General features: G+C 37.9%; 1 protein-coding gene across 8 annotated transcripts in view; it reads left to right on the plus strand.

Annotated features, from left to right (window-relative positions):
- Positions 1-12971, plus strand: part of dpr19 (defective proboscis extension response 19) — a 1424328-nt gene that overhangs the window by 282084 nt on the left and 1129273 nt on the right. For 7 of the 8 annotated variants that reach the window (XM_067766273.1, XM_067766275.1, XM_067766272.1 and 4 more), the window contains one exon: positions 1810-1957. The exons of the other annotated variant lie outside the window; for it this stretch is intronic. In XM_067766273.1, coding sequence (XP_067622374.1) covers positions 1876-1957 — 82 coding nt within the window. In that variant the 5' untranslated portion in view covers positions 1810-1875. The remainder of the gene's footprint in view (positions 1-1809; positions 1958-12971) is intronic. 8 annotated transcript variants of the gene reach the window in all.

The raw sequence follows: 12971 nt of genomic DNA on the forward strand, positions 1-12971 counted from the left end.
AGGCTGCGCGATTACTGTAGCGTTTTCCAAGCGGAAATAGTAGCCGTAACCAAAGTAGTAGAAACACTGGAAGAAAATAGCCCAAGCTGCAATCGTGTTAATTTTATATTTACAGTCAAGCAGCAATTAAGGCAGTGATCTCGCATAGCACAGCATCTAAATGTGTGTTAGAGTGTAAGCAGTCCCTGGAGAGAATCGTGACAGGGAGAAGCATACTTCTATATTGGCTCCCAGGGCATATGGGAAAGGGGCTGAACTAGCTAAAAAGGGCGCATCCATTGAAGCTTGCTCCGTAGACGTCCCTATTAGACTGGGCGAAAGTGTTGAAGATTATGTGCAGGTCTTACAAACTTAGACTAACAAAGTTGCTTCTATCTTTAAAAAGAGAGGACTGTAGACTTATGACGGGTATTCTGACTGGACATTGCCTTCTGGCGTCACATGACTTTAAATTAGGCTTGGTAAGTGATAGCAGATATAGGAAGTGCGGGCTGGAGGAGGAAACGATCGAGCACATTCTGTGCTCTTGCCCTGCGCTTGCCAGTTTAAGACTCCAGCTATTAGGAGGAGTGAGCTGTCAGGTCTAGAAGCAGCAAGTGGCTTAAATCCTAGGAAGCATGACAGAGTTATTTTAAAACATAGGTCCTGGTTTTTGATAGGGTTTTTCAGTTTAACAAACTTCTGGTAAAACCAACTTCTGGTAACACTACGGACTTATTCAGTCTATGTGAGGTCCTCATGGACCGGCCAGTTCAACTTAACCTAACAGAGCGAAACCAATTTATTCAAATGATAATTCAAGGTTCATTTCCAGGAACAATTTACCTAAAGTAGAACTAGTGGATCCATCCGTCTCTGGGATTTATAACAAAAATTATTATGTCAAAGAACAACGAAGTGGTAATCTTTCCGAAGCAAACACACAAATGGCTACCACTGACGCGAATTTAAATAGAGCTTAACAAAGCCCAGGCTTTCATTCTTGAAATGCACAAGCTCCAAAGCATCCCAGGGAAAGCAATCACAGCTTTCGATCGCAGGAAAAGACCCAAAGAATAGATAGTATTCATGAAAATCATTTTTTAGAAGAAGAGGGGGCGTACTCATCAACATCCATTACATTGACGGAAAATCAAGAAGAAAATTGAAAGCTCTTGTTGATACCGGAACTACTTATTTGGTTATTCGATCACATTGTATTATTATTATTATTACACAGTAAACTTGTTTGGAGTTAAAACAAAATTTTACGAAATAGATAAATTAGATTTAGGTTTACTCCTAGAATATGAGTTTTTGAAGAAAATTGGATATTCACTTGCACAATGAAAAGGCAATTTATAAAATAAAACATGGTGTTGAGAAAATTTAACAAGTATTAGTATTAACTTTCACGAAGAAGGAGAACCCCTTGGGAAAAAATGTCTTAAGACACTTCCCGATGTAACAGTCCAAGCACTGCTATAAAAATTCAATGCCACTAATACAGTTCTATGAACGCGCCAAATAATTCCTCACAATTTGGATAAAAACATATAGAATATATATATGTACCAAAGTGCTAATAACAAGGAATAACAACAAATTACAAAGCGGGCAACGGGAAATTCATATGGCTGAGTGGATAGAGGTATCTGCCTTTACACTAGTACGAAGAATGAATGTTGGGGATTTCGAGTTATTTACTCAGATCCTCTGAAGCAGATGAAGAAGTGAAATTCAGATACATGTCCTACAAACAATCGCTGTGTGCGATTTTTTTAACATTTCTCTATTATCAATAACAAAGACAAATTTGTTTACTTTCAGTGCTATGGATCTTTCGAACTTAGTCTAAAATGAAGGCGGCTACTGGAACTAACTTTTTACCATATAATGGTTGAGATAAATTTAAAATTTAGCACTGTTTGGTATATAGTTTCACTTATTTCTTCAATGTCCTCTGGGATACAATCAGGTAAATGTTCGTTTTTATTAGGACTTTATTTTATAGCAATACTAGGCGTTGTGAACGTTGTTTTGACATAAAAGTAATTTTTATTCAATATTATCATCAAGGTTGCCAGTATTTGTTTCACACAATGTTGAAAGTATATAATTTGCTAATGAAATCTGATCATTATTAGAACTAAAAAATTTAGCTTTTCTAAATTAGAAAGAGTTAAATACGTCTTTCACAATGATTTGTTTATAATAAATTATTATGTTTTATTATGTCAGAAAAACCGAAAAATTAAACATACCGGCTATACAGAGCTATCCATCTTGCGAAAGAATCAACCACATTTCTTTGTATTTTTAAATTAGAAATTTTACTCTCCCCGAGCGATATTCGAACTCCCGCAGGCCTACCATAAGCTTATGACTGCGTATATATGAAAGTATTTATAAGTATTTGTTTCATGTGATTAAAATCCCAACAAAAACTCTTGTTATCGACCCTTCTTTCATGATCCTTCATCCCGATTAACTGACTGCGACCATTTAATTGTTTGCGGTAACTTTAACATACATCTTATAACTACTGACTTTTCATTGACCAATTTCTTCGACACTTCGCACCTGTTGCTATGTCTATTGCTAATAATATAATGCCGGGGTTTCATGTAATACGCGTCCGGGTTTGTAAAGATGTAACTTAACAAGGGGGCAGACACACTTACTTGTAAGAATGTGCTGACACTTCACTTCAACAAACACAAGCAAAGCCAACGTAGGTAATTGATCCGATATCATATTGCGTAAGCAGACAAAATGCAATCCAAGGGAACTGCAGCGTAAGCGATATGATATGCGGACAAAATGCAAGTCGTGTGATTCGTCACGCAAGCGATAAAATATTATTTTGGCCAATCGTGGGAAGTGCAGTGTCAGCAATTATGAAATCGCTTAGATTAATGTAGAAGCTTAGAGCTTAGTTTAAGTTAATAATAAAGTCAGTCTGTTTTTGACATTGAACGGAAATAAATGGTAAATATTATTAAGCGGACTAAAGACTATTTTTATTTGGATCTTTACAGGTTGCCGGCGGGGCGGCCCCCAACTTTAACTTTTTGGAGCCCTAGTCCTTGGGCTCCTTAACTTGTATGTATATATACAGGCCCGTCGAGAGGGGAGGGGGAATGAGGGATTCCCCCGGGGCCGGGGTTTATGAGGGGGCCCGCGATTTAGAGGTACTAAGACATTTTTTTTTTAATTCAGGAGAGTCTTTAGTTGTTCCATGTGCAATTTTTAAGCCGAATTTTAAAAGCAACGAATATATGCATTTCGTTTTAATATTATAGTGAAGTGTGAAAAACATTTTGAAAAGTCCTTTTCCTTAAAATTTAAGAATAAATATTTCATTTGGCAGCTGGCTCAAAACGCTGTTTATAAATTTGTGCAAAACACGTGAGGGGAAACTATCTTAGATCAACGCAAGAAAACCAAGAATTTTGCTATTATCGTTGATGCTATGCCTGATGCGGGTCACGTTGAACAGACTAGGTTCATTTTGCGCCTCCATTTTCAATTCGAAAGCAACATATTTTACAATTCAAGGAACGTTTTTGGCTTTCGTGGATTGTAACTAGAGCTTACGATTTCTTCTCGAACACAAGCAAAATTTTCGAGACCCGAGAAATCGGGAATTCGACTTCTCGCGAGATTCTCGTGTCTCGAAGTACTCGTAAATCTCGCGAGTTTCTCGACATATACTTAATCGCTGTATGGACAATATTTATACACTTGGTTTTGTTTACTTGTGACTTCCTATTTAATTTTATTGCTTTCCATTGACACTTAACTCAAAACATATTTATTTATTATACATATAATTTTGTTCACAATATTTTATTTTTTTAACGAGACATCGAGAACACGGCTTTTCGGGAGATTCTCGAATCCCGAAATACATGCGAGCTTCTCATCTTTCAATTCAGTCGCTGCGTTGGCAGATTCTATACATTTCGGTGTTTTTTACTTGTGGTTTTGTGGACATTTTCGCTTGTGCTCCAGAAGAAATCGTAAGCTCCTATATAAAACAGCCAATAGGGCTGATTACATTCAACACGGTGTCTACAAACCACAACCACTGTTATCGTTGGCCAAGGGTGAGCGAATTTAACGCATCAAAATTCAATACAAACCAAACTATTCTGCCGAAGAAATAAATTGACAAATGGCGCTTCTTGTGTTACAGTACTCCAATGATGGATGGTTGGTGGTGGTTTATTTCGCCGTTTCTTCTCCATATGCTGGCCAACGATTAAATCGAAGTGCCAAATTTAAAACGGAGTCAAGTGGAAAATTTTTGTACATAATTAGCTAACGTGACACATATACATACGTACATACTCGAACAAAAGAATTTAACAAACGGGATATTACAACAAACACATAGTTGACAAATTCGTACATAGATAAAAGGGCAAACGGATTATTACAGAAACAATGCATATTTGACAAAGTGTGTAGTGAAAATAAATAAATAAAATGGTTTTTTTTTTTGTGTTTTGCTTTAATACAATTAAAATGGTATTCATCTTTTCATCTTGCATTTGGAATGAGCACTTTTACTTGTGGTTCTCTCTCTTCAAACACAGCTTAATGTTGGTAACCAGTTAGCAAAAAAGTACCCAGTGTTGATGACAACTCTAAGATCTTGTTAGATATCTTATGTAAGCAGTCTCGTGGTCTTAATGTTGTACACTTTAATGCCCGTAGCCTTAGTGGTGATAAACTGGACAGCGTTAGGAATGTCTTTGAGGATTCCTTAGTTGATGTGGTTTGTGTTTCCGAAACCTGGTTCAGTCCCACTATTTCTGATGTTTTCTACAGCATTCAAAGCTACAGCCTTATTCGCCATGACAGGTGTAACGAACGAGGGGGTGTGGTGTTGCAATATATTGCAAGTCATCATTAAAATTTCATGTTCTAGCTAAATTCATACCTCGGATACTGTGTTTATCATAGCTGAAGTGTCTGATGGTACAAAAAGCATATTAGTGTCGTGCGTATATAACCCCCGTAAGTGTTGTTCGTTAGATTCTTTTTTTATGGAAATATCAATGTTTAATATTGACTATGAATTTTATGTAATATGTGGTGATTTTTTACTCCTTTCAAATTACTCCTCTTCCCGTAAATTAAACGATCATGTAACTGCAGCAGGTCTTTCCGTAGTTAATGAAACAGCTCATACAAGATAATGCAAATCCAAGTCTCTTAGATTTTTTTATAACTTCAAACCTTGACCATATTTTAAAATTCGACCAAATATTCTTTATTTCTGACCATGACCTAATTTTTTGTACTTTAGATATTGTGTTCAATCGTCGTCCATGTCAAAGTAGTTTTATGTATCGTGACTTCAAGTCGATAAATGTAAATTCGTTGTATCAAAGTGTGGCAGTTGTGGACTGGAATGATAGTTGGTTCCACAACTCTGTAGATGAAACACTTACAGCATTTAATAAAAAGAGTTAAGAGTTCGTGGTGGTTTGAAGCCGGAATGTGACATAGACCCCAATATAATGAACGATTTCTTTACAGTAGGGAAAAGCAATAAACCTTCACCTCATACCTTGAGGACTCTTCTAGCTCGTACTGCTTTTGAACATGAATTTAAGTTTGAATGTGTAAGGTGTAAGTGAGGGTGATGTCATACAAGCAATACTGAATATCAAATCTGACGCTGTTGGTGACGATGGCATTTCCCTAAAATTCGTTAAGCTTGTGCTGCCGTTTATTTTAGGCACTATCACCCACATAATAAACCATTGCTTTACAACATCTTGCTTTCCAGAGGAGTGGAAAAAAGCCGTCATACTACCAGTAGCTACGAAAAGTACGCCTACAACTCCTAGTGACTATAGGCCCATAAGTATATTACCAGCATTGGCGAAGGTATGCGATTCGTTCATGGCATCGCAAATCTCATCACATGTTCAGCGCTACAATTTATCATCCCCTCTACAATCTGGCTTTAAGCATAAGCATAGTTGTTCTACTTCCATGTTGAAAGTAACTGATGATATAAGGATACATTTTGATGATGGATCCTTAACACTTCTATGACTCCTGGACTTTTCTAAAGCATTTGACATGGTTGATCATAATATTCTACACACTAAGCTTAAGCATTATTTTGGATTTCCGAACAATTCCTTGAAACTTATGATGAGCTATCTTAAGTGCAGGGTACAAAAGGTAAAGTCAATGGAGTCGTATTCTAGTTTTAAGGGTGTATCCTCAAGGGTCTGTTCTAGGACCTCTTTTGTTAGTTTATTTTTGAATGATGTGTTCTCAATTTGTAAATATGTTAATGTACATGCATATGCTGATGATATCCAAGTGTACTTGTCTAGTCGAATTGGTCTTGTTGAGGATTTATGTTTTAAAGTAAATAGTGATCTGTCAGCTATATCTCAATGGACAAGTGATAACAATTTACGCCTTAATGCGTCTAAGTCATATGTGTTGCCAATATGTAATAGAGTAGTGCATGTTGAGGATATTCCAGAGCTGTTTATTGGTAATAGTACTCTACAGTTTACAAACAAAACTAAACACTTAGGCTTTGTCGTCAACTCTAGGCTGGCCTGCTGTGATCACATTAATGGTACTGTCAGTAAGGTGTATTGTATCTTACGTAGATTGAGAATGCCGGCGTCGTTCACGCCCTTGGAAACTAGGCGAAAATTAGCTAAACAGCTTATCATTCCCCGCATAACGTATGCTGAACTTGTCTACAGCAAGCTTGATTCAATTTCCGCTCACAAAATTAATGTCCTGTTTAATAATGTTACCCGTTATATTTATGGTCTAAAGAAATTCGATCACATATCCCAATGGAGGAACGATATTCTGGGTTGTAGTATTCATGACTACCTTGCTGCTAGAAACTGTATGTTCATATTCAAATTACTAGAATGTGTTACGTGACTGACTGTTTGGGTGGTGAGGAGCGGCGGCAAGCAGGTATGCTTGCGGGCCTAGGCTAGCTCGTCGTCTTGGGCGGGGTATTGCACCACCGACCTCACCCGCAGCCACATGAACAAAAAGAGGGTTCATACCTGCATTTTTATAGAAAGGAGAGAAAAAGCTGAAAAAGATAGAAATAAACGTGAGGGGCAGAGTTAAGAGGGGAAAGAGATGGAGGCCTGTCCTGTCAGGTGGAGTCTACCCTCCCTCTGCAGTGCAACTTGCACTGCACCGTGGGCACTGTGCTGACTCCTGTTTACCTTACAGTGCCCCCAAACCTGACATGGGTCTGTCCATCCGTCAATAAGTCATTTCCCTATTACTCACCTTCACCTTACCTTACCGCGCGCAAGCGCAGCACCAACACCAAAATTCGACTTAGCCCTGCATTATGAATGTCTTAAAATTTCATCCAAACATAATTCTTATAATTTATTTACAAAATTTTTGGTTTACAAATTACCGACTAATACCCTACTACCAGTTCAATAATTTCAATAAAACTTTAAACTCAAAGTTTACTACAAAATAATTTTCCAAGGGCTTCAAAAGTTTACTCAAAGTAACAATAAAAAAATTGCTCAAACTTAATGCTAACTTTTATTACTGGCGAACATTAAAAATTCATAAGAGTGCAAGAACCAGTGGATACATTCCAAATTCAATTCTATAAAAAAAAATACCTACGACTAATAGACCAAGTGTCTGGCCTCAAACAAAAAAATTTAAACTTTTAGGGCCACCCTAATGCGATATTATTAATAGGAGCTAATTCTAAATTCTATAGATACAAATTCAATTAAAATAAAATAAGAGGGTGAATAAAAAAATTCAAGTACCCTAATCCCTGACCTACCGCAACCGCTCAAATAAACATAAGATCAATTATGTACACAGCAAAAGTAGGTCATCAAGGAAAAGAATTCATGTGTATATGCAAACAAATGGTATGTATGTAAGTGCAAATGTACGTTTGTGACGTTTTTCATGCATGCACATATGTTCGTTGCAATCTGTTTTTATTTTTCTGATTTGCTAATTCCTGTTCTATTTTTGCAAGAGCAGGAATCTGTGCTAACACATGTACATACAACTAAACAGGTGTATTTTGATAAATTTTAACGTTTCACTCAAAACACTCACCAAGTTACTCTTCTCATCCAACGGCGCCGCTGCAGTTGAGTAGCTGAAACAAAAAACTCAAACATACATATGTACATATGACCACGTTCGAACACGGATCCAGATCGATCGCTTACGATCTTGGATAATGAGTGTATATGAGGTAGTAATAAATTTGTAGCGTGATGACAATGTCAAAAAAAAAAACCCAAACGTGTGTAAAAGTAAAAAAAAAATTATCAAGATAAAAAAAAAGGATTTAATGTGGGTGCTTGTATGCAAGCCCGTAGTGTTAAATGCGGGAAGGATAAGGGTAAGTTTGCCGGGAGCGTTCTGGCAAATATATGTAAGTGTAATATGTGCCGATGCAATAAAAAAAAAGGAATATTCAAAGTTCCATAATTTCGAGTTAGTCGCGGTCTAACCGAAAAGGAACAGAAAGCATGCACGGAAGTGGAACTATAGGCAGAGCACAACGATAAAGATCGGTGTACTTTGAATATAGTAACTATCCACAAAAGGAATGCAAAAATCAAAACTAAAAGAATCCAAATGAATGTCAAAAATAGAGAAAAATATGCAAATGAAAAATTAATCAAAGAAACTTCAAAAAGAGTGAAATTAAAAAAATTTAACTAAAACAAAGTGAAATATTAGTAAAGTATTAGTAATATTACCCCGTAGCACAAATTGCTTAGCCAAATTTTTGGGCTAATAACCACAAGCCTTTGTTTTTGCCCAACCCTTTCTCCTACCAGAAATCCTACATCAAAAAAAAAAAGGGAATACCTATGTGCGTAAACCTACTTATAAAAAAGAGATATAATGCCAAAAAAAATACAAAGAAAGGCCGATTTGTTTCGAAACAATAGAAAAATTACTGACATTAAGGTTTAACGATTATTTCTGCTGCTGCCGTTGTGGTGTGTTGTTGTTGTTGGTGATCTCTGCCAATCCCGCTTTTAGGCTGCTCTTCCTGTTGGCAGTGTTGTTTTCGCTAAATCCTCACTTGTGTATAATATGTGCATATTTTAATAACCTTGCCCTATTCTTGGTGATTTGGTTGCTGGCCTCTAGTGGCTTGACAAGCTGGCAACAATGACTTCTGTGGACCTGGCCGGTGAATGTGTGGCTGGTATTGTTGTTTTTGTGGCGATATCTGCTGATACAATATGTGGCTGTTGTTGGTGTTGCGTCGCCGATGCCAAAATAAAAGAATGGTGTGTGGTGGCTGGTGCAAATTGATATCGATGTTGACAATTTTTATTGTGTTTTTGAAGACTTTGTACGAAGTATTTGTTGTTGTTGTTGGTGCGCGCATGCAACGAATTAAATAGAACGTAGTGTTTGTGGATGCGTGGCAATTGTTGTTGGCCGGAATGCCGCCAATATAAAAACGTTGTTGTAGTATTGTTGGGCGGTATGTCGCCAAGAAAAAAAAATAAATACCGGTTGTGGTTGGTGTTGCGCCGCCAATATAGCAAAAATGGTGTAGTTGTTGTTGAACGTTATACCGCCACTATAAAAAAATGCTGTTGTGGTTGTTGCGGCCCTATACCGCCAATATGAAAATGCTATAGTGGTTGTTGTTTGCCGGTACGAATGTAGTTGCTGTTGTTGCTGCGTTCTAACCCCGCCAATAAGACATGTTTCTGAAATTGCTTTGCCGTCGGCTAAATAATAAAGTGTGGTGCTTGTCGATGGTAGTAATTGTTGTTGTGCGGTATTTCGCCACGTACAATGTATTTGTTTTTGGGCGGTACGCAGCCCATATACGTGCCCAGTGGGTCTTTCCCAAAGGAAAATCAATTGTGCGCTGAAATTAAATACAAAAGAAAATCTATTTAGAAATTCAAAAGCAAATGTGTATCTATGTGCATATACATAATTGCCTACGGATTTCTTGTCTGCATAGTCATATATTCATCTACATACATATATTTGTATGCAGAGATGTATATGTCGATGCAAGTTTTCTTTTGGCTTGCTTGGGAACTAGGCTATATAGAAGCCAACTTCCCAGTGGGCATGCCAGGTTGGGAGAGAGAGTTAAAACACGGAAAGTTTACACTTACCTGGTTTTATAAATTTTGTTGGCGAATGGAAACTGCCGGACTAGGGTGTAAGTAGGCCTCGCAACTCCGCGCACTAAAAACTTTTCCAGGACTTTTCTGACGTCTTTAAATAACGCGCACTAAAAACTTTTAAACCTTTTGAAAAGGTCTGGCTAACTTGGCACTTCACACTTTTTTAGTTTATTTATTTTTTTATTTTTTCCACTTCACTTCACTTGCACTGGGCACTGTTACAGGAAAACGTTTGCCCGTTGCCTAGCTTGATGCCCTTTTATAGCCACCGCCGTGGTAAAGAACGTTATCCAGAAACGGAAAATTTTTACTATTACATGCAAACTTTCTTTTCGGCTTTCCCCTATTTTCCATCTATACCATCAGGCACTCATACATTCACACGCTTACCGCTCCACAAAACGAACACCTACACAGATACATTTGGTTCGTGCCTTGACCGCTCGCACTGATGCATTCACACGTTCATAGCCTTTCACAAATACCCATCCACCTACATCATACCTAACAGAACAAACACATAGTTACATATCATTCGTCAAGGCTGCTAGGTTGTTAGCAACATGGTGAAATTTTTCTTATTATAACATGATGCCAAGCGCAACATCTTATTTCCGTTGCAACATTGTGTTCACTACAGGTACAATGTTGTCAATGTTAATGTTAACATGTTAATATTATTTTAATGGCAACATTGCGGCTAAGGCACGGACCTGGACACAAAACACATAAACACATAGACGCATATACACTCTGCCACTCAGTTAGGCCAGTATGGAGACAGGCTGTCGTTACAGGCTCGCAACCGCCGATGGTGCCTGCACTATGGAGCGTGTGCGTAAAAAATCCAAACGCAGCCTGCTAAGTATTATTTCCCGCGTCCAACGTGTGGCCTCGACCCACGACTCAATGCCGGGCCTATTTCTCTTCACGCCTTTAAATTTTCACACTGCTTAACTACGAACTACATCGCTGGGCTAATGCTACTACTTAAACCTATATCACAGATACTACTATACATCTCAACTAGTAAATAAGATATCACAGATAAAATAAATAACAAAAACCATAAATAAAACTAAAATAAAATAAAATAGAATAAAATAAAATATCACAGTTAGCAGAACAAAAAAAAAATTTATACAATAAAATATCACAGATGGCAAAAAAAAATGTATAAAAAAAAAAAAATATCACAGATCAAATAGTCAAGTAGGTAACATAAATAAAAAAATAAATAAATGCAAAAATAATCAAATAAAGCAAAAGGTCAAAAAAAAAATATAATTTAATAATATAATCACATACGTCGATAAATAAATAAATAACATAGAACAAGAGTACTAGCACTACAAAAAAAAACAATTAAACTATTTTGCAAAAATGTCTTTAGCGTGGTATACGCCGATCTTTTTCCCATTGCTGTCGCCAAGTTCATACATAGAGTTCCCTATAACGTTTAAAACAATACATCTTACTTGTTTTGGAGCTAATTTAGCGTTGTAATTATCAACTTGGGAGCTTTGTTTGAAGTTGCGGCGATATACCACTTGTCCAATCTGAAACTTTATATCCTTACTCCTGGTGTCGTAGACCTTTTGACTTCTATCGTGGGCCAGCTTCAGCTCCTTCATAATTCTCTTTCTTATGATCTGCATTTTATCACCAGCCGTATCTATCTCCACGTCACCACCCTTCAACGCCGCCAACTTTCGATATAGCTCATATGATGCAGCATGCTGTATCATAGGCATACCGAAAGTGGCATAGTATGGCGACATGTTGATGGCTGAGTGAGCAACGCTGCGTAGTGCAAATGCGGCATCGCTGACGCATTTGTCCCAGTTCTTTTGGTTGCCCTTTATGAAGGACCTAATTATCTGCAGCACAGATCGGTTGACTCTTTCCGCAGCGTTACCCTGAGGTGAATAAAATGCAGTTCTCACGTGTGTCGTGCCGTATTTCTCCAAAAACTCTTTGAATATTTCCGAGACGAATTGTTTGCCGTTGTCCGAATGGACATATTCGGGCACACCAAACACGTGAAAGACTTCTTTCTCTAAAAATTTTATAACCTCAGCTGAAGTGGCCCTTCTCATAGGTTTTAAGAACACAAACTTAGTAAAGTGATCTAGACAAACAAAGACATACACGTTACCATCACTAGAACGAGGATAAGGACCCATAAAATCAATGAATAAACGTTGGAAAGGTCGCTCTGTGAGCTTTTGCTTTCCCATCATGGGTTGTTTAAACACGTTTTGAGTTTTGTTAGTTTTGCAGGTTTCGCAGTCTTTTACATGGGCGCATACGTCAGTGACCATTCCTGGCCAGTAGTACTTTTGACGTAGTCGTGACAGTGTCTTGTGGATGCCACCATGACCAGCGGAAGGTGAGCTATGAGACAACTCTACCAGCCCCGGTCGCAATTCCGACGGTACCCAGAGTTTCCAGGTCTGGTCCGCTAGAAGATCGTCCCCCCTGTCGAATTGCGTCCGTTTATAAACGTAACCGTCCGATATGCATAAGTCTGGCAACTTATCTTTGTTCTCGGTCACCGTCTTTTTTAACTCCGTATACTCCTCCGACTCGAAGCACGGTGACTCGAGACACACGTCTATGGCTCTGTCGTTCGTCAGTATTTCGTCCATGTGTATTCGTGAGAGTGTGTCAGGAACCACGTTTTGCGCACCTTTTCGATGTTGGATATCGAAATCATAACCCTGGAGTTTCAAACTCCACCTTGCCAACCTCCCAGAAAGATCTTTCTGATTCATGAGCCATTTGAGGCTGGCATGA

This window comes from Eurosta solidaginis, chromosome 2 (genome assembly GCF_040869045.1).
Source record: "Eurosta solidaginis isolate ZX-2024a chromosome 2, ASM4086904v1, whole genome shotgun sequence".
NCBI classification, from domain to species: Eukaryota; Metazoa; Arthropoda; class Insecta; order Diptera; family Tephritidae; genus Eurosta; species Eurosta solidaginis.